Below are 26,834 nucleotides of genomic sequence, written 5' to 3' on the forward strand. Positions count from 1 at the left end.
AAATACTATGGTATATGTCCAGAAAACACTGCCTTACAATGATATACCATATCCCAAAAAGAATGGTAGTGCCAATGTACTTTGCGGTTTAAAAAACAACACAATTTAAACATTACTGACAGACTTCATATAGAATAAAATAATGTTATATATATTTAGCCTATCTATCTATCTATCTATAGTATACATCCATATATACACATGAAGCAAGAATAACTATAAACGTCTTTTATTAAAGAAAAAATGCTATATCCTGACCGGGTGAAACTTAAAAAAACGTATATTTCCTAGTATTTTTTATAGGAAGGACTGAATTCTTGTATCTGACATGGTTGTCCCATATTGAGTGACAAAGAAACACAATTTTGTGAAAAAGATAAAAGATTGCACCCAAATATATATCTATTTGGTACTTTTCCGTTAGTGTTTATACATGTTTATGCGAAAGTTAAGTAATTATTTGATGGTTATGATATCCAAAAACAACCCAAATCACAGTGAATTGAGACAAGACACGTTTAAACATCTTCCATGGTGCATGCTATATTTCAATGGCATCATTCTAGTCCCAGTATGGCATGAATGGTCTCCTATTCTCCCCGAGCAGCAACTCTCATCCGTCAGAGGCTGACTCTGCCACTCTGGGGGGGAAAAAAATCCTCAGCGCCAGTCAAATGGCTCATTGAGAGCAACTAGGAGAAGCCAGGAATGCCAAGTATGCTCTCTGGCATCAGGAATGCAGGCCCACTCCCTGCTGTGGACTACATCCCCTCCCCTCTGCCAGCAGTCATGTGGCCCTAAGCTATACATGAGGGCTGAGATGAGTTCCATCAGTGGGGTCCTTAGATGCGGATCAGTGACCAGTGTGCTGGTCTCACTAAACAAGGAAACTGACAGACAAGACAACATTAGTATGTCGCCACTATAGCATTTGGATGACTGTGGGAGAGCATCATATGAGACTGAACCATAAATGGAGAGAAGAGGAGTGATAGTTAAATGCTTGCTTTCAGAATTGTGAAAGTGCGAAGGGGTTGAGGCAAATACACTTTAGCCATTTAATGTTACACAGATGAAAATGAGGATGTGACGGATAGAAGTACAGTCTGTTTAATGGATTTTTCTATTGAGGGGGAAAGATAGGAGGAAAAAAATGTGACCACAGCTTCATTTCTATTTTTGATCAATTAAATTAAAAATTTAAATGCATTAAAATAAATAAAAAATAGTTATAATAGTTGTAATAGTTATAATAATAATTCTATGAAATAATTTAATAATAATAAAACAAATTATTAATGTGTATACAGTGAGGAAAATAAGTATTTGAACACCCTGCTATTTTGCAAGTTCTCCCACTTAGAAATCATGGAGGGGTCTGAAATTGTCATCGTAGGTGCATGTCTACTGTGAGAAACATAATTAAAAAAAATCCAGAAATCACAATGTATGATTTTTTAACTATTTATTTGTATGATACAGCTGCAAATAAGTATTTGAACACCTGAGAAAATCAATGTTAATATTTGGTACAGTAGCCTTTGTTTGCAATTACAGAGGTCAAACGTTTCCTGTCGTTTTTCACCAGGTTTGCACACACTGCAGGAGGGATTTTGGCCCACTCCTCCACACAGATCTTCTCTAGATCAGTCAGGTTTCTGGGCTGTCGCTGAGAAACACGGAGTTTGAGCTCCCTCCAAAGATTCTCTATTGGGTTTAGGTCTGGAGACTGGCTAGGCCACGCCAGAACCTTGATATGCTTCTTACAGAGCCACTCCTTGGTTATCCTGGCTGTGTGCTTCGGGTCATTGTCATGTTGGAAGACCCAGCCTCGACCCATCTTCAATGCTCTAACTGAGGGAAGGAGGTTGTTCCCCAAAATCTCGCAATACATGGCCCCGGTCATCCTCTCCTTAATACAGTGCAGTCGCCCTGTCCCATGTGCAGAAAAACACCCCCAAAACATGATGCTACCACCCCCATGTTTCACAGTAGGGATGGTGTTCTTGGGATGGTACTCATCATTCTTCTTCCTCCAAACACGTTTAGTGGAATTATGACCAAAAAGTTCTATTTTGGTCTCATCTGACCACATGACTTTCTCCCATGACTCCTCTGGATCGTCCAAATGGTCATTGGCAAACTTAAGACGGGCCTTGACATGTGCTGGTTTAAGCAGGGGAACCTTCCGTGCCATGCATGATTTCAAACCATGACGTCTTAGTGTATTACCAACAGTAACCTTGGAAACGGTGGTCCCAGCTCTTTTCAGGTCATTGACCAGCTCCTCCCGTGTAGTTCTGGGCTGATTTCTCACCTTTCTTAGGATCATTGAGACCCCACGAGGTGAGATCTTGCATGGAGCCCCAGTCCGAGGGAGATTGACAGTCATGTTTAGCTTCTTCCATTTTCTAATGATTAGAAAGATAGTAGCTGATAGACAGGTGGTCAAATACTTATTTGCAGCTGTATCATACAAATAAATAGTTAAAAAATCATATATTGTGATTCCTGGATTTTTTTTTTTTTAGATTATGTCTCTCACAGTGGACATGCACCTACGATGACAATTTCAGACCCCTCCATGATTTCCAAGTGGGAGAACTTGCAAAATAGCAGGGTGTTCAAATACTTATTTTCCTCACTGTAAATGCAATAACTAGGGGAGTGAGGAGACGTGTGCAATGTGACAATTTGTGTGCAATTCCAGTAAACACAGAGATAAATAGGGAAAAGAGGAACATGAGCTACACATTTGCATTCAAAACTGTTAAAGTCTGTAGAAAAAATTAGGCAAATTTCAGTATTTAAAATATTTACAAGACTTATCAGACCGCTTGAACATCCAAACTATTTAACACAAGCATAAATGAGCACAAATGTTGGTTAGATGCAAATTTTTACATGCTCAAATCCTTGTTTAGATTTATCAAATTTAGATTTTGGTTAAATAATACAAATTTTTTTACGTGTAATTTCTTACAGGAAGCCTGCTAATTTAATAGCAGCTAAGCAAAATTGCACCAATACAAGCAACATGTTTATTGTATAATACAATTATTTTATTGTGATCTTTTTTTACTGAGTTACTGAGCCGTGTATTTTACTGTTCTCTTCTACACCAATACATTTATTTCTTAGCAACACACTGCATTTTATTCTCAAAAGTCATGGCACAAAGGCAGATAAGGCAACAAATGCAGGAGTGTGAATGTCTGTATGCATGAATAGTTCTCTTTTTGTAATATGTGTATTGTGTAATTTTCCATCTTGGGGAGAGGTGCCAAAGTTAATTTTCCATGCGAGTGGACAATAAAGATGATCTTTATCCAAGCAACTTATGGTTAATATTGTTATATTGTATTATTGCTGTATAATGTATATTAAAGTAATAACAATAAGTGAGCAGAATTGAGATGATCAGCCCCTGTAGGAATGACAAAGTCTTAATAGTGTACGAGGAACTTCTGTCTGTGAGGCTGGGTGGAAACTCAAGTACTTGCTATTCTTAGCTACGTCTTCCTGTCAGGGTGGACATTCAGTTTCTCCATGACAATTAGAAGCCACTAGATTCTTTGTTGTTGTCATTCAAGTGTTACACAGGCAAAAAAAAAGGGGGAGAAATAATATGAAGTGAGAGTATTAACACGGAACCTTTAGAGAGTTTATAAACAAATTGTGTGTGTGTGTGTGTGTGTGTGTACACTTCTGTTCATGACTTATCCAAATGAGAGCACTGTTGCTCAATGTAGCCTAAAGGCAACTAATATGCAAGTCTACATTACAATCAAGGAAGTGTGTAATACCTGGGCTGCATCCAAAATCACATACTTCTCTACTATATAGTAAGCGAAAAACAGTATGTGACAAAAGAAGTGTGTCCAAATTTACAGTACTCAGATGACTACTTCCGCTGAGATTCTGAAGTGTGCATTCGATGGAAACTTGATGGAAACAACACAAAATTGACGATGGTTGGTCACATGGCATGGCGAATGTAGTACGTCCAGATTACATTCATACTATATAGAACATAGGCTACTTTTTTAGTGTTCACAAAGTAAATAAGTACCTATAGCGAGATTATGTGATTTCGGACGCAGCCCTGGTAAAAACTAACTGAAGTATGTGTTTCCTGTATGTTGCCATAATTGCTTTTGGGCATTTAATGGGCATTGTCATTACATTATAGTAGATATTTTACTGTATGTTTTAATGTTATTTTAATGTAACATTTGTTTCCATTTCTTTTAGTAATTTGTATCTTTGGTTATACACCAATACAATGCTCACTTCACATTTATCAATTACCACAATGTGAAGTATCCTTGCTAAAGGAGTCTTCACTGGAACAGGATGTTCTTTAGCTCTTCAGCTCCTCATGATGTCATGACTCAGCTTGTGTGAACTAAAAAGTCATCCTGACAAAATATGAAACACTTTGCAGTTATGATGACAAATCTGACTAAGCAAAGCTATATAGATAAACTCACACTATACACTAAGAATTAATTACAAGGAATACAGATTAGGAGAAAAAAAAACAATAGAATCACTTCCTCTGATGAGAAAGTGGGGCTGTGTCTTTCATGGAAAGGCTTGGCTATATCATATTGCTCAAAAACAGACTACGTCAAGGTTCTTTTGAAAGCTGCCAGTTGGAACTTCAGATTTGCAAAGACATTTCACTTAGCCTACTACAGGAACAACGACAAACGACAAACAATCACTCCAGCCATCTCTGATCTCACGAATAGGTTTTCACCAGGGGCCTATACCATGAAGCCGGTTTAGGTGGCTAGCCAGATATGTTTCAGTTTAGTTTGCGCCAACCCTGGGTTTTAGGCACTATGAAAGTGGTTTAGCTTTTAGCAGTGTTCATCGCCATAGTAACTTATGCTCCCTGGCTAACCTGGTCCAGGGCGGGACATGTTCCAAGTAAGAGATCTCAAACCGAAATTGGACCAATCAGCTGTGAGCAAAGGATAAAGTCACTCCACCGGTTTCTACTCCAAATTAAAGGTCACTACATAGCAAATGATTTTTAAAGACAAAATCATCTGGCTTTCTCACATGTACAATTTTAGTTTATCAATTATTATTACGCACCGTTTAAATGAATAAATGTATAAAGGTAATATAAATACGCTTTAGAATCGATAAAGCTATAAAATGACTACATGTGGGCTTTAAATGTTCAATTCTCTCTATACCTTTATCAACTGTATAAACTAACTTCACAACTTTTACTTGCACTGATTTAGCAATAATTTTTCTTTCAGTTGTCCTCTTTCGTAGACAGCTATTTTCTTCTTGCTGTGTGAACTTGTTTAAATTCTTAATATTTTTCAATCTCATAATATTCTGCAGAAGAAAGAAATGCATGCAATTCTCAGCATGTGATTGGCTGTTTGTGACTGATGTCACACCTAAACTCAGGATCAAAGCCTGAGTTCACAGAAAGTTGATGATCAGCATCATGGCACCAACAAAGCCTGGTTGGACTGGTTTGGTTTTGTCAACTCAAAACTAATCCTGTAACCCAGAGTTTGTTTAACTACCATCATGGTGCAGGCCCCTAGTCAGTTTGTTTCAGAATATAACAAGAGCTTCACCTGCCATTTTGTGTAGTTTTAGAATTATGGTCACAAAACCTTCTTAAAATCGTATAGACTACAAACATAGATATAATACACACACACACAATAAACAAACGTTTAATAGCAATGAATCTATTTGACAGCACAAATATTTATTGCGTAAAAAAGAGAAATAGTGCTAATGAATGTATTTTTAGTCAGTTGGATATAAAACAGCGAGTTTTAGTAACAATTTTTTACATATCTTTCAGACCCTCCTTGAACCACAATGCAAGAAAAAGAAAAAGTTGTAAAAAACAAAATGAAAACAAATCTCCTGCTCATCACAGTAGCCTGTGTCAGTAAATAGCGACCAAAAAAAAAAACTTTAACATTCTATTTGTCATTATTCACATAGCCTAAACAGTAAAAACCAAAAAAATGTAACAAACAATAAAAATATGAACAGTTTTGATCACAGGTGATTTCAATATTTTACATCAGTCTGGAATGTTGATGCCTCATTTTTAAGCTTTTAACCTCTCTTATTAGTGCCGCAAGTGTTTTTCATAAAGTTATTTGCAGACACCAGAATCACAAGCGTAGTACCAATAGACATGGTGTTCATCATTATCGTCTCACATTTCACATGATTGTACGCAGCCTCACATTAGGCTATTGTAATGGAGGACACAATTCCATATTAGGTTTTAGTAGGCCAGTAACCTTAATACACCGGTTATTTCTCCTAGTGCAATGAAAGACTTTGCAACCGATGGCAATGGAGAAGATCCAGATCATCTCGATCCGATGCGCTTGTTGTTGGCGGCGGCAGCGGTCCGTGATGGAGGAGACCCGGGCGAATATTTCTCTGTCCAGCTGTCGTCTGCCCAGTCGGATCCTTGAGGATACATCAGACCCCCGACTGAATCAACCAGTCCAAACAGAGCCACCAGAAGGGAAAACGCGGTTCCGATAAAGTAGATCTTCACAAAGCCGATTCCAGACATGATTCGCTGTCCAGGACGTCCATAAAAGCAACAGAAGCACACATTAGCCATGCTTCTATCAATACCGGAAGTAAGTAGCCTAATATATATATATCTTAAGAATACGATTGTTTAATAATGAACTTGTGTATTTTGATTATATAGGCTACATTAAATTTCGCACGAAAATATAGTTTCGCTGAAGGGAAAAACTTTCTTAAATGTTACTTTAAGATGCAAGACAAAATGCCCAAATAGCTGACAAAATACCCAAGACGAAAGTAAATGTTAGTCTTTCTTACCAAGAGGGATGTTAGTCCTGTTTGCGTTGGAATTTATTACAGCTGTGTCAGCCGATGTGTGCCGATTTCCTTTTTATACTTTGTCATGACATAGCCTAATCCTTGTGCTGCGGGAACTTCCAACATCTAACCTGTAGAAATTCCCGCGATGCGAAGGAACAGTTCTTTTGAGTCGGATCTTTCAATGAACCGATTAACTTGTCCGAACTGTTCTGATAGGTCCGAGCGGTTCTCGAATCAAAGGCTCATTGACTATTTATTTTATTTATAGCGTGAAAAACGTATTGGTTAATGCTGAGTTTGGCACCACATACGAACATACTAATCTAACTAATGTGATAAAGGTAGTACGCTAGTATTATGCGGTTCCGAATTTAGCATGTTACTTTAATAGCAAAAAAGTGGGAACGTTACAAATGCTATGTAGAAAATGTGTTTGCACCGATTGTATGGCAGCTTTATAACGCATATCCTAAGTGACATTGTGGTTTTATGAGCTGGAACATATGAAATTAACATGTAATCATAATGTCAAGCGGCAGGCAAAGCGTGAAGACGTAATTGCATCAGAACGTAAAAGGATCATTGGATTGTGGTTCATCGAAACTGCTCAAAAGAATCGATTCTCTGAAATAAACCTTACTGCCATTAAATCTATGTAGGTAGGCTATGACTCAGCGAAGTAATCATTAGATTTAATTTATTATGCCGAGAACAGAACTATAAAAACTGTGAATGCAACGTTTTACACCAGTTAGTCATTAAAAGCCACATGAGCTCATTGGTTATTCCAGTGAAACAGGATGTGCATTTTTTGAGTCATCAGAAGAAAATGTATGGGAAACAAGTGAAAGTGACTAAAACATCTTTGAACTTTGAACCAAAACTTGCCTTTATTTCAGATGGCATAGGTTAATTATAATTATATTGTGTAACAATTACAGTTGATGCGTGATTAAATAGCCTATTTCGTTGGGCTTTTGAATTGCACACAGTGACCGAGTAATACAATATGGGCAATTGCGCAATAAAAATTAAACGAGGTACCCTACAACAATTTTAAAACGGTCTATGCAGCCCTCTACTGGTGGAAAGAGAAATTGGTGATTTCGAAATGACCATACATGGTCGATAGAGGGAGCACAAAATGATGTATCAAAAAGTTGTTGTTTTTTTGGACATGTAGGCAATACCATGTAAATACCAAAGTACCTGAACATGGTCATTCACTAGTAGAATAGTAGTTCTCAAAGTGCCATGACAATACATTCTTATACAGTATTTTTTGTAAGGGGAGATATACAACACAGTATTATACTGTATTGCTGTTAATCAGGAAAACGAATCAAGAAAGGGATATGTTCCAATTGTCATCTTTACAAGTAAAATTTGAATAGACTTGATGAGGGTCCCATAGTGGTTTTCCATGTTTAATGAGGACATTGCATAGACAATGATTTTTATACTGTACAAACTGTATATTCCTATCCCTCAACCCTAACCATCAGAGAAAAAACTTTCTGCATTGTATTTTAGATTTAAAAAAACATCACTTGATTACTTGAAATGATTTAAAAGCAGTTTTCCTCATGGGGACCAAATGTCCTGTCATGTAGAGTGCCTGAGAGAAGCTTAGGAAGGCTCAGTACAATGGAGAGGTTTTCAAAATGCCAGTTGTGGTTTATTTTAGAAGCAACGTTTCATAATGTGCAGTCTACAAAAAAAAAAAAAAGATATATAAAAAAACCTTACTGCAACAGATAATGGTGCTAAAACCAAAAGCAAAAATGCTGTGAGCAGCAAAACTGGCACTAAACAATGCCTAGTAGCACATCCACAAAATATCAGTATTCAGACAGGTTCAAACGTTTGCACAGAATATACAAGACGCAACATCCCCCCCCCCCAAACATGCTCAGGCAATGGTTTAAATATACAAGTTTCCCGCCAAACACTAGTGGGACGAACCATTCGAACCAGACGGGGGTGGAACCTTTCCCCGTGACACTCATCACTCAATTCCACAGCAAAACAATGGCACCTAAATAATCAAAAACTAATTTCTGACATGCAATAATCATAATACAAACATGCATAACATACAAACACAAATTCAAACATTTAACACCTCATAGCACTCATGTCTCTTTCCCTCTTAGCAAAATGGTACTTTCTGGTTAGCACTAGGCTGGCACTCTAGTGATGATGTCATTAACCTAGTTCATCATCACATGTCCCCACAAGGACAAGGATTTCAGATATTGCAATCTTTGTGGGTAAATTTGATCCCCCTAACGTAGGGTATACGTTCTCCCCCGCTCACCCCTCCTCCCTCCCACACTAATTCCCTTAATGCACTGAATTGCCTAGCACACATGAGGAGCAAAGGGATGGTGTCATGAGTCTGTCACACTCTGTTTAATAAATGGCACTCCCACAAAATGTGCATGAGATTCATTATCATAGAAATCACGAGATGACAAATATATCTCATATTTTAGACAACCATGTAGATAAATGATTTTACGTAGTTTTTAATCTCTTGCATGCACTGTCATGTTTAGTGTGTGTGGTTTTGAAGACAGTCAGCTAACTGTTTTTTCATAAGGTCTAAGAGGATTTCAGCCTAAGCTACTGTCTCCAGCCAGCAACCACCTGCTTTTGCTTAGTACGAAGTACAGTATACAGGAAAAGAAAATATTCAGTTATATTGCACAACACTCATCAGCTGGTCAATGACACCATGTTTTGACGTGGAGTCTGTGTCCTTGTCATTGTGAGGCATGCTTATTTATATAGACTTGTTTATGAATAAACAAGTGCTACGAACATGGATACTTCAAAATTGGTGGGTTGTTAAGCAATTTTATAATTTTGCCCTGGAAGACGGGGGAAAATTAAAATAAATAACTAAAAAAGACTTAGCCATATCTAGGGACCAGAATATCAGATAGCCTACTTAGGGGTGGATGCTTATAACTTAGGTCAGTAAAAGGCAAACAGAACACATAGCAATAATGCCCTGGTAACAGACAAAATGTTGTTTATTTTGTCTGGTTTTATCTAGTTTGTATTTTTGTTTATTTGATCTAGTTTTTTCTGTTTACTTGTCTTGTCTAGTTTGTTATGTCTGGTTGTTTTATCCATGTTTTGAGTTTGCTTCAGCTAATTTGTTTCACCACGGGCCTGTACCATGATGGTAGTTGAACAAACTCCGGGTTTCAGGATTAGTTTTGAGTTGACAAAACCAAACCAATCCAACCAGGCTTTGTTGGTTCCATGATGCTGATCATCAACTTTGGCTTTGATCCTGAGTTTAGGAGTTTAGGTGTGACATCAGTAGCGAACAGCCAATCGCCCCGGACCAGGTTAGCCGGGGAGCGTAAGTTACTATGGCGATGAACACTGCTAAAAGCCAAACCACTTTCATGGTGCCTAAAACCCAGGGTTGGCGCAAACTAAACGGAAACATATCTGGCTAGCCACCTAAACCGGCTTCATGGTCTAGGCCCCTGGTTTGTCTTGTTTGCTTGCTTGCTTGATCTCATTTGTTTGTCTGGTTTTATCTAGTTTGATTTTATTTGTTTGATTTTCTTGTTTCATCTCATCTGTTTGTCGGTTTTGTCTGGTTTTATCTAGTTTTTTTGTTTGTTTCATCTTTGCTCTGTTTACTTGTTTTGTCTATAGTTTGTTATGTCTGGTTGTTTTGGGTTCGCTTCAGCTAATTTGTTTCATCTAGTTGGTTTTGTTTGCCTGCTTGATCTCATTTGTTTGTCTTCTTGTTTTATGCCTTTCATGGAAGCAGCTCTATATGCACACACTTACAGTCAGTGAAGTGCCTTTCTCGTCTTAATGGTCCCCAGGTCTAAATCTCCAATCCTCTTTGTGAGAGTGACATGTGCTCTTGACAGAACCACAGCTAAAGCCACAAAGGAGAGAGACCGCGAGCACAAAACACTGCTTTCTATCTCTTCACTGTCCTAGTCTGGAACACCCTCAGGCTTGAACATTCTCTTACTATCTCTAGTTTATTTGTAAATCCCTCCTTCTCTGTCCTTCTATTAAACCAGCACTTGAACACACACGGGCCAGAGGGATTCAGAGGTGGGAATATCTCCAAGGCGACACCCTTGTCTCCATGTGAGCAGGTGCGTAGAGCTTGGATTCACAGTTCCTGGGAACTCGCTCACCCTGGCTATCAGATCAGTCAAAACAAAACTGACCACTCACCTCTTCAAACACAACCAACCACGGGATCTCGGAGACATGAGAGTGCTTTTTAACTCTGGATTTACAGGGAGATAGATCACTTTAGGTTTAATAGTTACATTTTTTTTCTCTTACCTCTGAATCTTGGATCCATGATTGTGCTACTTTGAATTTGACCATCATTTGTATTTGCACTCAACCACGACGAGACTAGCTTGGACTGGTTGGATTTGTTTTGGCAATGAACAGTGCACAGACTTTATACCTAAACCGGAAAGAGATGGAGGGGATTCCAGAAGACTTTAAACAGGAGATGAACCATGAGATGACGAACAGCACTGAATGTTCTCCAAATGGCTTTCCAGCTGTCCCTCATGTGCGCGGACACGAGTCTGCAGCCCAACGCTACACGGTGAAATGCTTACAAGCAGGTTTTCCAGACAGGTAAGATCACAAAAGTCACAGAAATGATATTGGTACGAATAAAAGCTACGTCTGATTTAGGTCGTGATAATTGAGACTTGAGCCTCACAATTTCTCCTGTGCTTGATTCTTTTTTAAAATGCATGCAACTTGGAAGATAAATCCCCTCCTGTCATCCTTTAATTAAATGCAAAGGCTCGTTCTAATCTCTAATCTTTAAACCATCAAGACTAGGGGATAAAATAGCCTTGTATAATTGAATCGTAAAATCTGATGCAGGGTCAACAAACGTTGGCCTTTAAAAGAGCTATTCTGGGCACAGCAGATCAGTTTTCTCCAGCTATCCAGTGGAGTGTGAAGTCCTGACAAAGTCCAAATGGGTCAGAAACACTGAAATAGCTGCTGGTGCAGGAAGATATTCTGACCCACATGTCCACTGACCCACATATGGTGAGGTACATATAACCGTTTCACCTCTCTGTTGTGATGGGAGGAGACAAGGGTCAGGGATTTTAATGGCTGCAGCCTCTGACACACACATGCACACAACTATTTATTTTTAGACAATGGAGCCATACCGATTGTCTGTACTGTGACTTTACTTGTCTAAATAAATGACACAAACTGGTCTAAAACTCCCTGGGGAATCATGGGCTTGCTATTCACATTTGCATTTGCCTATGATAATTTTGACTAGGGGTGTCAGAAAAGTCTATAAACATGGAACATGGATAAAGGAAATAAAGAGTTTTTACACAAGCAAGCGTTAATACGCACATTAAAGGACTATTACTGATTTGATCAAAATTGTTTCGAGTGGGGAGTGTGCTGGCCAGTCAATGGAGGGAATTTTGTTCATTTCCTTAAGCACTGTCATGCTTTAGCAATTGGCATCTGGTAATTGGTTGTGGCTGACTTTTAAATCTAGCAGTGGTGCTATACAATTACCAAGGCCTCCATGTGTCCTGTCACTGCATATAACATTATGGAAATGGGTCATTGGCTTCTTTCGCATTTATTCAAGTCCTCTCATGAGACAGGAGAGAAAAATCTAAAAATGGGTATGTCTGAATTTATTGTTTTTTTTTTTTAAAACACATAAATGAAGTTCATACATTGTCAATACTTCAATATAAATGATGAACAGGTTATTTAAGTTATTTTGATATTTTTGTGGGGCAGCAGCATCTCCATCTTCACATGCACTCAAGAAAAGCTTTTTAAAGAATAAAATTTAAATCAAATTTATGTAAAAACAACAACAACAACATGAATACAAATAGCATTTCAATAACTTCAAGGCACATGTGTTTAAGCATATCTTTAAAATATTTCACCTTTTCAATATCTTGGACATCCTTACTTGTCATTTGCCAATATGCCCTAGTGAAAAAAACCCACACTATTTCATACTAAGTATGCTACAATCCATTTGCATATTTATTGACATATCGCTTGAGAATTGATATAAATATTATAATTAAACTTTATATGTTTTAGTAAGAATAGTATAATATCAGTCTTTAAATGCAAGATATTTAAAGTGTCCCTAAAGTATACTTGCAATAGTTCCTCTTTAGCACAATCAAATATACTTTATATATCTTTAGTTTGACCTACGCACTATTTCCAGATAACTAAAGTGCATTAGTGCAACATTAGTTATTCCTATTTAGCAGTCTTTACCAATTTAGTATACCAAAAGATCAATTGCAGGGTCTTTACATTAAGTACATAAATATGTAAATGAATTTGCAGTATACTTAGCATAAATAAATACACTTTAATATATTTATTTTTGTGTTGGGCAACGATTAATTGCATCCAAAATAAAAATTTGTATTATTACATAATGTGTGTGTACTGTGTTTAATTATTTTGTATATAGAAATAGAACAAGAAATAGTTAATTTATATTATATATAAATATTATTTTCTTAAATATATGCATGTGTATGTATTATACAAAATAATAATTCACAGTAGGCCTACCTATACACACACACTTTTATTTTGGATGCGATTAATCGTTGCCCAGCACTAATTTTTCACTAGGGTAAGCATGCATGAATAATACTAATGACAAATTTTGCGGTAATGAAAGAGTTAACCAAGCCGTCGCGTCACCACGTGGATGTGGAGCTGTGAGGATATGACGCGCTCTCTGTGTCTGCCTCGCTTTCCACATAAAGACAGACTCATCACAAAACCTCAATTCAAACGAGACCATCTGAAGGATCCGAAAACTAGGAAATTAGTCTGTATAGAGGCATAAACCGGGTTTTAGATAACATTCTCATCCAGATAGAAGTAACTGGGTTTTCTATCTGACGCGCATCAGCTCCAGAAACACGCGTGCTCATCTACAGAGAAGGTTTGAATTCATATTTACTCAAATATCATGTTAAATGCGCTGCTTTTAGAAATGTGTTGTAGGACGAGCTCTAAACAAAGAACATCTTCACCAGGTGAAAGTTCGCTTTTGTTTCGATATGGAGACTCCGGGTTTCCCTGGTTTACATTTAATGTACTCAATGTAGGTCAGCGGGCCAGTAGTGCGAGTGTGTAGATTACTGCGTTCAAGACAAAATCCATGATTTATCGTCTTTTTTTACGCATGTCTGTGTGTGCACGTGCCAACATCTGTGCGTTATATTTTTACATCGCGCGTGCAGATGGAATAATGTTAGTAGGTAACAGCATCGATATGGTTGTCAATCGAGTGTGTTTTCAGAATGAAACCCAAACGTCTTGCTGTTTCCAACATTGTTAATGTTCCACGCATGGCAACATGTGGTTTAATATAGGCAATCTGCGACGCTTCCTGGTGACGACACCCTTCTGAATGTGCTTTTCACTCAGATAAAATGGACCAGAAGTGCATTTCCTGAAGTAAATACTAGAGCCTTCAAAGCAGCACAAGAACGTTTTAACAAATTGAGATTGACACAGATTCAAAATTCACAGATTTTTGGCAGTAATGGGACAATAGCGCGTGGCTGATTATGGATTGAAAACAACTGCATATCAGCTGATACTTGGGCATTTAGATTATCGACCTCAGCCAGAATCAATAAAAACAGTGGCATTGGCACAGTTTATAAAACCACCCACATCAACATAGCCAAATATCAGACATTTTGACTCCATAAAAAACAATGGCATCACAGTAAAAAAAGGAAAATATTTGCAGATATCTTTTAAAAATCAAAATGTACCTAAACCCTAGTCCAGTAGTGTCCAAACCTGAGTCTGGAGAGCCTCCATCCTGAAGAGTTCAGCTTCAACCCACTTGTCAGCAGGTTTCAAGTCATTTCAGAGATCTTGATTAGCTAGTTCAGGTGTGTTTATTTAGGGTTGGAGATGAACTTGCCTGATTGGACACTATTGGCCTAGTCAAATATCTTTAGTTAATTTCGGGTAAATATTGTGTAAAATCAATTTCATGTATATATTTATCAGCTGTTGGCCTTCCTGCTTTCAGGTTATCGTTATTTACATTGGTCACCACTGGTAATATTTAATATAAATGAATAAATAGTTAGAAATTGAAGGAAGAACAAGACCAGTTGCACTGAAAATCATTACAAACTCACAAATAATTACAAAGAAATGGAATGTAATGTGGAATTACACATGAAATTTTGTAGTAGAAAGACAGAAATTGTATTTTCTTGTAATGTACTCCAGTAGTCTAACCCTAATTTATAATATTATAAGTTAATATGTTTTTACAGTGGGCAATTCAGTATGCAACTATTTATGTCATCGCTGTTGTCTATATTTTAAATATCAAATTTAGGTTTTTAAATCTCAAAAAAATTACAAAAACAAAAATAAAACCTATAATCACACAAAATTTATAAGGGAAATAACTACAGTCCAATGAAGCATGACATAATTGAATTTAAAAATAATGGATACATCTAAAACTACTGTTTTAAAGATGTTGATAGAATCAACATAGTACAGTGATGTCAAAACATGCAAATATATACACATTTAAGTAGTTTGAAGGCGTATGGAAACTGACTATTGCGTCATTCGCAGTGCATCAAGGGAGAGGGTTGGTATTAAAGAGTTATTTGCTTGTTTCAGATCTCTGATTGGTGGAGCTTTCTTTGCAGAATCATGGGTAATTTAGTTTTTCTCCAAGAATTCTACTGTTAAACATGATTCCTTAAAAGATAAGTTGAAATAGTGGCTTCAACAAAAGCATATGCCGTTGCGATTAACATTGTAGGTCACAGTAGGAAGTTGTTAAAAATCAATTCCCCTATGGAGAAAATGAATTGTATTTTTACTTGCGGAACTAGCAGTCAAGTGTAAGTGCAGAAATGATTGAAGTTATAGTGTAAATTCTATGCTTTATACATAGAATTCCACTATAAATAGTGATTGGATGATTGGACTTTAGAATCAAAAGCAAAGTGGCTGGTTGGCACTGAAGAGAACTGTGTGTTACTTACAGACTGTGTGTGTTTGTGTATTTCCCTTTCCAGTATGGCAGACTATCTGATAAGTGGAGGAACGGGCTATATCCCTGATGACGGACTGTCTGCCCAGCAGCTCTTTTCCATCGGAGATGGTCTAACTTACAAGTAAGTACTTTTCATTGGGTTCCTCTCCCTGAGTGATACTCTGTGCGTATGTAATGGGCATCCACATTACAGATCAGAACAGCAGTCTGTCCGAGACGGACTCACGGCGGAAGAGCTTTGCTCTATGGGGGACGGTATGACTTACAAGTGAGTAACACAGCCCTTCATGACATCATCTTCTAGTGATGCAAGCGTTCCAGCTGCATCTAGTCAGGATGGTCTATTTAGGGTCTTTGCTATTGGGAGACAATCAAAAGATTTTGCTTTCAATCACTGGTGGGGGAAACATTGTTTCTAATCTGTGCCATATACATTTTATAAATTAGCCTGGTTAAGCCAGGTTATATTTATGTATTTATAGTTTGCATGATTGATTTATACAAGCTAATTTGGTTTTCTAAGAAACTAAAGAGATAGTTCAGTCAAAAATGAAAATTGTCATCATTTACTCTCCCTCGTGTCTTACTGAATATTTTGAAGGACGTTGGGGGTTCAAACAAGATTGGACCTTATTGACTTTCATTGTAAGGACAAAAGTAATTCAGGTTAGGAACAACATGAGGGAGAGTAAATGGTGTCATGTTTGACTTTATGTATATGAATGTCTTCACTCTTTGTACCCTTAATGCATTGTAACGGAGTCAAACTTGTGACCTGAGGAGTGACATTAGGACACAGTGAGTTCATGAACAGTGCCGCTTTTTAGATTTAAATTACAAGGTGAAAGGTTCAGCTTTTATAACTCTTATCTGTAATCAAAAGCGTGTAGGGATGCATCGTGGGCCGCATGACTGTCCTCACGCTGGCCTCATGTGAGGGGGGGGGGCGTACACGGATAAAACACATTTATGACTGGACTCCCCCCACGTAGATTTGACACGTGCATGCATGTGTTGAATCGATTTGTGTAACGCACGCATGAGTGTTTGCACAGTTTTTTCTTTGTAGGGCATGTGACACATGAGGCTCAGACCTCTGCTGTATTGATGCGAGATGTCTCATCTATATGTTACTTTGCAGGTTTGTTGTACTTTTATTGAACGATTCCTTCATTTATAACATTAACCGACTCAGAGGCCTTTTCAATGATTTTGCCACATTAAAACGCACAATCCTGATCTTCTCTTTGTTACTTCTATGAAGCTAGCTGTTTAAATGCACTAATTCAAACTACATTAAAATGTTTCAACAGGCAGCACTTAGATTAATATCAAATCTGATTTAAAAACTTATTTCACTTTTTTTTTTATGGGGTAATTCATCTAAATATAAATTCTTTCATCATTTACTCACCCTTTTTCTTCTGTAGGAAAATATTTTGAATAATTTTGGAAAACAGGTTTGGTTACCATTGACTGCCATTATATGGGGAAACCCCCCAGACATTTCAAAAAAATATATTCATTTAGCCTATGCCCACCACTACTATACTATTTTGATTAAATAAATTACAAATAAAACTATTGATATTGTTTTAAATTTATACTAGCAAAGGACTAGTTCAGTTTTCTTTTCATCTGTTTGCAAAATGACTTGCTGTACATTTGCTTAATTTGTTGAATTCATCTATTGAATATGATTAACTAAAAAGTAATTGAGCCCAACGTTGCAATTTAAGTTAACAAGGATGGAGCCATTGTTGCCTATGCTAGAAATATAATTTATAAATCAACCCCTCTTGCAAGCTAAAAGCCTCCCGTTTCTACCAACTGGCTAAGATGTCTGCCTCCTATTCCTTATTGAATCTTGCTCAAGAGTATAATCAACTGAAATAAAACTGCAGATCCTAAAATCCATACAAATCCAAATGGCTTTTGTAGTCAGTGAAAGAACATGCATGTTGAATCAATGAATGAAAGTAGAGTGAGGGAGAATGACTTCACTAATTATGTTAAATGAAAAGATGCTGTGGATTACTCAGTCAGATGTCATTTCTATTCAAAGTATGGATAATCAGGAGATACAACTGGATTATGGAACCGCTTCAGTCGGACCGAATGCTCATTAAAACCTAATATAGCTGAACAATTAGGAGACAGTATAGAATACCATATGTAAATGTAGGGTTTAGTGGATCACCATGTTACCTGGATCTGTTCAGAGTTGGTTGGTATAAAGCGGTAGTCAGCATGTCTTTGGTGAAATTTGGCACCGTGTACTTCTGCATATTTGGAGAGAGTCTGGGTTTCAGTCTGTACCGTCTTTGTGTCTAGTGAAGTTTATAGTCTGAGTCATCTAAAACAAACTTCTTGTTCCACCAGAGAGACTGTAGAGCTGTTGTATTATTCAGCAAATTCAGCAAGTTTACTAATCGAGTATCATGGATGCAAATATGTACATTTAAGTCATTTGTCTGTAAACACAGAAAGTGACAAAACAACATGAGCGAATCACAAAAAATCTAGCCTTTATGGTTAAAATGAAGTTTTTGCTGAACAGGATTCTGGACCAATCAGATTTCATTGTGGTTGTGGCCATGGCAGTCGCTGGGCGGACTAACACCACAAATAGAAAACAAACAACCAAAGAAATGTCCATTCACAGCTTATTAGGATACAATCAGATTAATGTGGAAAAGGGCTTTTATCGCTTGACGCTACTTCTTATCCGTGCCTATATAGCACATATAGCACACGTGACAAATATTGTTTCCCTTCAGTGTTTCTGGCATTCAAACCAATTCTTGGATTTGTTTGGGTAAAGATCTAGATTTTAGCACATTTAATCAGGACAGCTGTCTGGTTTACCCTTACAGCCTCATTTATTCTGGCTTTTCCTGATGTTCACACCCTGTGTTGTTAATGTTTAGGGGTGTGTGGCCAGCACACGTGGGCACAGAGACACCCCGCCCTGTCCCAGCCGACACAGACTCCTTTTTTAGCCCACCACAAGCGACAGGGAAAATATGTTTATATAATACCTTAAAGTTGCCTCTGTCTCTCCCTTTTCATTTTTACGTACACATGAAATATTCATGATCCTTCTTTTCTCTATCTCCATTGGATCCTCTGCCTTTTGTTTGTATGAGTAAAATCGGTAGATTTAAGTACTAGGCCGGGGAAGGTTTGCCTCATGTAGGGCATGTCAGAATGTGCCTGTGCCTCAGACGTTTTTTCAAGCTCACCTCAAGAACCACACTTGAGTTAGAGCTTCTCATGATTTAAGATGTCATGAATCAAGCAGTCAGCATCAGGTTTTCATTATGCTTGAATGGTAATCTGAAAAAACGTCCTCCTCTCCCTCTTCTCATCTCTGTTAGTTTTGAGGCTATTTAAAAGTTGACAAATTTAACTTTTAGGATATGTACTTCTGTTCAAAGGTTTGAGGTCAGTAATATTTTTTTTCTAAGAGAGAAATTAATACTTTTATTCAGCAATAATGCACTAAATTGATCAAATGGGACAGTAAAGACTTATGTTTTTTCTTTTATTCCCAAGTACTTTCTTAGGCAAGTACACGTACTATTAAAAAAAAGTGCAACCGAGATTTCTATTTCAAATAAATGCTGTTCTTCTGAACTTCTGTTCATCGAAGAATCCTGAAAAAAGTTATGACTACCACAAAAATATGAATAACTGTTTTCAACATTGATGGTAATAAGAAATGTTTTTCTTGAGCACCAAATCAGAATATTAGAGTGATTTCTGAAGGATCGTGTGACACTTAAGTAACGATGCTGAAAATTCAGCAGTTATTTAAAATTGCAGTACTATTATTTCATAATGGTTTTACAGTATTTTTGATTAAATAAATGCAGCCTTTGTGAACACAAGTGACTTCTTCGTAAACATTTATAAAAAATCTTACAGACCCCAAGCTTTTGAACAGTAGTGTCTCTTCCAAGAGAATGTATATGATTTGATTCTTGGTCACTGATTGTTTTCTCTCTCTCTGTCTCATTTGCAGTGACTTCCTGATCTTGCCTGGCTTCATTGACTTCACCTCAGATGAAGTGGTGAGTCGTCTAGCCTGTGTCCTCCACACTTTCATTCACTCATTCGGTTTGTTTTCATAATGACGTGTCCGTTTAAACTACCCGTCTGTGTTTTCTCTGCACTCACTATTTTGAGCTAAATGGCTGTCTCTTTTGTCTCATTGCTCAGTGTAACTAACCTAGCTTGAAAAGTCTAGCCATAATGTCTGTATGGCCCTTACAAAAGTAACAGTTACAATTAAAACGATTAAAATCCTAAAATAATGTCAACATTTTGAGGGTCTATTGAATTATGTATTTTAAAATTGTGGTAATTTTTTTATTTATTTTTAATATAGCAATTAACTAATTTTAATGATCAAAAGTTTAACATTTAGCATGCGACCAAGGATTTTCCATAACTGTGTACCACCTCACTTATTGTGACTTTATTTGACTTTTGTAACACTTGATTCAGCACTTTTGAATCACTCGTAAACCAGCTGCTTTTTCTCCCCTTAATTTGAATTGTTCTATTTTAAATTGTGTTCTGTTTTTTTCTTTTCTATGCAATAATCCACGTACACACATTACAATTTAATGAACTTTGAACATTCTGCTGTATTATCTTTTGTTTTCTTTTTTAAAATTGCCTTTGGCACACAGTGGGGCTTAAAAGATCCCTTGAATATAATAATGAAATAAAAGAGGTCGAAGCTCAAAACAAAAACAACTGCCACTATGACCAAGATTGAAACTGAAACTGCTATTTGGGTTTGCGTAGGCTGGTGTAATAACAGCTTTAATGTCCTCGTGTCTGACTTTTCTTTGAGACCTCACAAACTGGCTTTCACTGAACCATAGATTTGGGAAATTTCCCACTATGGTGTCTGTTTTCCCATGAGGCCACTCTCCCCCACCGGTGTGAATGTGAAAGCATATTTTGGGAACTTTGTCTGTTAGCAGCGGCACGGAGAAGGTTGCAAGGGGAGTGTTTGCGAGCTTATCAGTGTTTGAGGAACAGTTCTCAGCACTGGTGTATAAATGAAGGTCGCGGCCTTCGGGCCTTCACTGCCTCCTTATTTTTATCCCCACCCACTTTTCATTATTTTGGTTTGCGTGTAGTGATATAAAACTGCACAGTCAAAATGCAGTCACCTTTGTTTTATTCACAGAATATGTTTTGTTTTTCTATGTTGTTTTATGAAGGACTTGACCTCAGCATTGACCAAGAAAATCACATTGAAGACCCCACTCATCTCCTCTCCTATGGATACTGTTACTGAATCCTCAATGGCCATCGCCATGGCGGTAAGTTCCTGTTAGATCCCTTTTTTGATTAGACTGACATCTGTCAATTATTAATTTGTTTGTTTATGACTTGTTGCTCAGCTGATGGGAGGAATTGGCATCATTCACCATAACTGCACCCCAGAGTTTCAGGCCAACGAGGTGCGCAAAGTGAAGGTAAGACTGCTTAATAAATGTCACCCTTCATAAATGTTTAATGTTAGGTTGGTGTCTTCTGTGTGTGTGTGTGTTTGTACCTATTAATATTTGATGTCGAGGTCTCTTTGTATATGCCTGCAGAGGTTTGAGCAAGGTTTCATCACTGATCCAGTGGTCCTGAGTCCTCGTCACACTGTAGGTGATGTACTTGAAGCAAAAGTTCGACATGGATTCTCTGGAATTCCCATAACCGAGACGGGCAAGATGGGCAGCAAATTGGTCGGCATCGTCACATCACGAGACATCGATTTCCTGTCTGAGAAAGATAATAGCAAACCCCTAGAGGAGGTAAGACTGCCTTTGTGATCATGTTTGCATCTACGCTCCTGTTCAAAAGTTTGGGGTTGGTAAGATTTTTTTTATGTTTTTGAAAGTAGTCTCTTAATACAGTAAAAGCAGTAATATTGTGAAATATCATTACAATTTAAAATAACTTTTCTATTTGAATTCTAGCTGAATTTTCAGCATCATAACTCCAGTCTTCAGTGTCACATGATCCTTCTGAAAGCATTCTAATATGCTGATTTGATGCTCAAGAAACATTTCTTAATATTATTGATTTTGAAAACAGCTTATTAAAATGCTTATTTTTTGTGGAAACCATGATGTAAAAAAAAATCTCATTGACTAGAGTACATATAATAATGTGAAATTTTATAATAATGTCCTAGTAGTTAACATTGGTAAATGCAATGAACAATACATTTGTTACATTAGTTTTAATCCTTGTTAAAGTTACTCAATAATAATAATACAAATATTCATTGTCAGCTCAGGTCCATTAAATAATATTATCAACCGATATAACTTTTGATTCTAGAAATGTATTAGTAAATGTTGACTTTATAAGTATTTTTCATTGTTAGTTCATGTTAAAGGTATAGTTCACACAAAAATTCTGTCATCATTTACTCACCCTCACTTATTTCAAACTCTTAAGGCTTTCGTTCATCTTCAGGACACAAGCGAAGATTTTTTTGATGAAATCTGAGCGATTTCTGTCCCTCCATTGACAGCTACACAACTACCACTTTCACATTTCAAAAAATTCATAAAAAGAACATAAAACGAATCTATATGAATTGAGTAGTTTAGTCCAAATTTTCTGAAGAGACTCGATCGCTTTATATGATGAACAGATTTAATTTAGGGTTTTATTCACATTTAAACGGTGTGACAGAAGCTTAACTAAACCTGCCTGACGTGCGAGAACAAATTTCTTGAGGAACCTCAAAAGTACTGAGTAACATATAAAAAAAAAAAAGCCTAAATTCAATCTGTTCATCTCATAAAGCGATCATGTCTCTTCATGTCTCTTCAGGACTAAACCGCTCAATTTACATGGATTAGTTTTACGATCACTTTTTGGAGCTTCAAAGTTTCAGCTGCCTAGCTGTCAATAGAGGTACAGAAAGCTCTCAGATTTAATCAAAAAGATCTTCATTTGTGTGATCTTCTTTAATTCATTTTTGGGTGAGCTTTAACTAATATAGTTAACTAATGTCAACAAATAGAGCCTTATTGTAAAGTGTTACTATGTACTATAATATCAGTGCTTGGAATGCTGTACCTTTATGGCTGTGTAACTGTAATTGTTTCCTAGGCCATGACTAAAAGAGAGGATCTTGTTGTTGCTCCTGCTGGTGTCACACTGAAAGAGGCCAATGACATCCTGCAACGCAGCAAAAAAGGTGAGAACATCCAAACACAAACCATAGTCATCATACTTATGCAGTAATGCATGCATTCAACTGAATTATAAAGGTATCGAATTTGTACTTTTACTGTACTTCCACATACAGGAAACTGTATCAAATATAGTATTGAACCATTTTAAAAGGTCTCAATAGGTTATATTTGTTTACTTGTACAGGTAAGCTGCCCATCGTGAATGACAAGGATGAACTGGTGGCCATAATAGCCCGCACAGACTTGAAGAAGAACAGGGACTATCCTCTGGCCTCCAAAGATTCTCGCAAACAGCTGTTGTGTGGTGCCGCCATCGGCACCCGTGATGACGACAAATACCGTCTGGACTTGATCACGCAGTCTGGGGTAGATGTAGTGGTTCTGGTAGGTCAAAGCCACTGCCGTTGTTATAAAGGAAACGTCAGTCTTTCTGCCACTATAAATTAATTTTTTGTATTAAATCCGGTTCTGCACGTTCATTTATTGAAGGGGGATTATCTTCAAGATAAATGTAAAGCCAAAACTGTTGGACAATATTTTGGTCTCTCTATTAAATGTGAAGTGTGATGTATCTGCGCCACTAGCATCACCGCGGTTTAATTTTTTTTTTTTTTTTTTTTTTAGGATTCGTCACAAGGCAACTCTGTATACCAGATTAATATGATCCATTACATCAAGCAGAAGTACCCAGAGCTGCAGGTTGTGGGAGGAAATGGTGAATATAAGATTATATTACTAAAATAAGCAGTTGCTCTCTTGTTCTCTCTGACTTCCATCTCTCTCTCTCTCTCTGCAGTGGTTACAGCTGCTCAGGCGAAGAACCTGATAGACGCAGGTGTGGATGCGTTGAGAGTGGGAATGGGCTGTGGTTCAATCTGCATCACACAGGAAGGTTGGGAGTTAATCTCACTCACACACACACATTCAACATATTACCCACATGTTGCCTGGGATGCAAACCCCTAGGGGTGTGTGGGCATAATTTTGTAAAATATCAGCTTTAAAATGTGGATTTACAGTTGATTTCAGCATGAGGATTTAAAAACTTACTGAGGAGTGTCCATTTCTGTTTCCCGTAGTCATGGCATGCGGACGACCTCAGGGCACCTCTGTGTATAAGGTGGCAGAATACGCTCGAAGATTTGGGGTGCCGGTCATCGCAGATGGTGGCATCCAGACGGTCGGCCATGTGGTGAAGGCCCTGTCCTTGGGGGCGTCGACGGGTAATTGTTGCTGGAGTTCACTTTTAACAGTTAAAGTAAAAAAAAACAAAGAAACATGTCTGTTTACATGAAACAAATGTATTCTATCTGCAGTGATGATGGGATCTCTGCTGGCCGCCACCACAGAAGCTCCAGGCGAGTATTTCTTTTCAGATGGGGTGCGACTGAAGAAATACAGAGGAATGGGCTCACTAGATGCCATGGAGAAGAACACCAGCAGCCAAAAACGATACTTCAGGTGTGTGGTAGTGTGTGTTTGTGTAGTACACTGTTCACTGGACATAAATTATTCAGTAATAGGAAGCACAGAATGAAATACTATCTTAATACTGCGCTGCATACAGCCTGCCGTTCTTAACAAAAATATTATGTGACTCATTGTGCAGTATATTATATATCATCATTACATGACCTTTCTTTCTGTGTGCTGATTGGCTGTCTTGGCAGTGAGGGTGATAAGGTGAAAGTGGCTCAAGGAGTTTCAGGCTCTGTGCAGGACAAAGGCTCAATCCATAAATTTGCCCCATACCTCATTGCTGGAATCCAACACGGCTGCCAAGACATTGGCGCGAAAAGCCTCTCTGTGCTCCGGTAAGTATGTGTCCGTGTTTTATTGTGCGTTTGTTTTGTTTTTATGCACTATAAAAATTCCTACACTGTTACATATTTAGCTCCATGATGTATTCTGGAGAGCTGAAGTTCGAGAAGAGGACCATGTCTGCTCAGGTGGAGGGCGGTGTACATGGACTTCACTCGTAAGTCACCAGAGGGTGCCAGTGCTCAACACTACCTTCATATGTCAAAGCTAAGATCAGTATCACTCTCTGAAACTATTTTCTTTTGTATCCATAGATACGAGAAGCGTCTTTACTAATGGAATGGGCAGAACACGGATGGGAAGCAGTGACCAAACACCTCAGACAAATCCTAGAACTTAGCCCACCCTGCCAGCACCCCTTTTCTCTGCTCTTCACCGTTCCTCAGGCACAACCACCACAGTGAGAGATGGAGAAGAGAAGTATTAAATTAGTTTGAGACCTCAAACGAATTCAATCCCCAAAAACATGGCAGTTGCACTCGAGGGAGCATCAGGGTTGCCAAAAAGCTGCCTGAGTGTGGATTTTTGCATCTGTTTATGAGCAGACCAGTAAAAACAAGGCGGCATTTGGAGCGAATATTCTTCAAAGCCTTTTTTTTTCTCCCAAACTTGATTCGACCATGTTGCAGCATCAATTTCTATATCTCCATATCCATCTGCAAAATGATGACTGCTGTGAAACCAAGTGCTCCAGCTATACTTGAGGCAATCTTTTCTGTAGTAGATTTGTAACTGCTGAAGATGCTATATGATATATTTTTATTTTCGAAGGCAGAAAACAGATGTATGTAGAAAATTGTCAATTTTGTGATGGTTAAATGTCTATTGTACTATCAGTGAGACAGATCTCTCTGTGTCCACAATACCGCGTCCTGTAACTGGTTACGATTTATATTCAAAATAATTATACCAAAACCAATATCTGTAGATATACACAGTTGCTCTGAGTGTCATGCATTGTGTCTGGATTATTTTTGACCAAAAAGCTGGAACAAACTGGGTTTGTTGATCAAGGTCAGGTAATGATGGTTGACTTATAAATGCAGGCTTTTGGGAATTTTTACAAGGAATACTGATTATGGGATCAATGTTATTGCAGTTGTGACTCATCAGTGCGAAACCGGTATAAGAGTTTTAATTTGCATGCTTTTTTTTAATAGCCATAACATGGCAATGTTTCTATTACTTACAAAACTGTCAAGTGCATTTTTTTTGTTGTTGCTAACTGACAATTATTCTTCTATAAAAGCCAAATAAATGCTGTGAGTATCCTGGTCCTCTCTCAGGATATGTTTGTCCATGTCATCTAAACGTCCCCTACAGCTTTGCGTGTTGGGTGAACCTGAGACATGCCTTGTATTGTGTAATAAATGGACACGTTTGTCTTAACCCAAAACACGCCACTTGTGCTTGCCAGATCCTATGGCTTCATATAATTATCACTGCCAAAAAAAGCATGTCATCCATATGAATTTAAATGTGTTTTTGTAATACGGTTTCAGTACTATTTTGCATTTTCCGCTAGACAATTTTTTTTTATTTCGAAATCATGCATTCTTAGCATTGGATGTGTGGACTATTATCCACTCTGTACAACATTCTCAGTATGACAATGTACAAAGACATGGTTTGCATCCTTTAATCAACTGGATGTTGCTTGTTAGTATGTTGCTTTGCCCACAGTCACAGTCTTGACAACTCAAGAGCCAAGTTTGTTTACCGCAGTGTACTCAACTGAGGTTGCTGATCCTGTTCAATATTATTGAAAATAAATAAAAATGAACTTGCGCAGTTTTTTT

The 26,834-nt window shown here is 37.6% G+C and overlaps 1 protein-coding gene and 1 long non-coding RNA gene across 3 annotated transcripts; one reads left to right on the forward strand and one right to left on the reverse strand.

Annotated features, from left to right (window-relative positions):
* Positions 1 to 5,731: 5,731 nt before the first annotated feature.
* Positions 5,732 to 7,026, reverse strand: LOC311288729. Its single transcript, XR_014626984.1, has 2 exons — positions 6,871 to 7,026; positions 5,732 to 6,595 (listed from the first exon to the last, which is right to left on the reverse strand). It is a non-coding gene; the product is annotated as an uncharacterized lncRNA (long non-coding RNA).
* Positions 7,027 to 13,605: 6,579 nt separating this feature from the next.
* On the forward strand, positions 13,606 to 26,826 carry impdh1b (IMP (inosine 5'-monophosphate) dehydrogenase 1b). 2 transcript variants are annotated; one of them, XM_084406260.1, is made up of 16 exons: positions 13,628 to 13,876; positions 16,005 to 16,103; positions 16,176 to 16,250; positions 20,010 to 20,058; positions 21,226 to 21,327; positions 21,409 to 21,483; positions 21,607 to 21,813; positions 23,129 to 23,216; positions 23,399 to 23,598; positions 23,839 to 23,929; positions 24,011 to 24,106; positions 24,294 to 24,437; positions 24,531 to 24,675; positions 24,885 to 25,028; positions 25,109 to 25,192; positions 25,290 to 26,826. In XM_084406260.1, exons 2-16 carry the CDS (start codon positions 16,006 to 16,008, stop codon positions 25,309 to 25,311), a joined length of 1,620 nt encoding a protein of 539 aa, XP_084262386.1. In that variant the 5' UTR covers positions 13,628 to 13,876; position 16,005; the 3' UTR covers positions 25,312 to 26,826. The 2 variants fall into 2 exon arrangements, with proteins under 2 accessions (XP_084262387.1, XP_084262386.1); XM_084406261.1 differs by lacking the exon at positions 16,176 to 16,250 and having other exon boundaries at positions 13,606 to 13,876.
* The last annotated feature ends 8 nt before the right edge of the window (positions 26,827 to 26,834 follow it).

This window comes from Rutilus rutilus, assembly GCF_951802725.1.
Source record: "Rutilus rutilus genome assembly, chromosome: 4".
NCBI lineage: Eukaryota > Metazoa > Chordata > Actinopteri > Cypriniformes > Leuciscidae > Rutilus > Rutilus rutilus.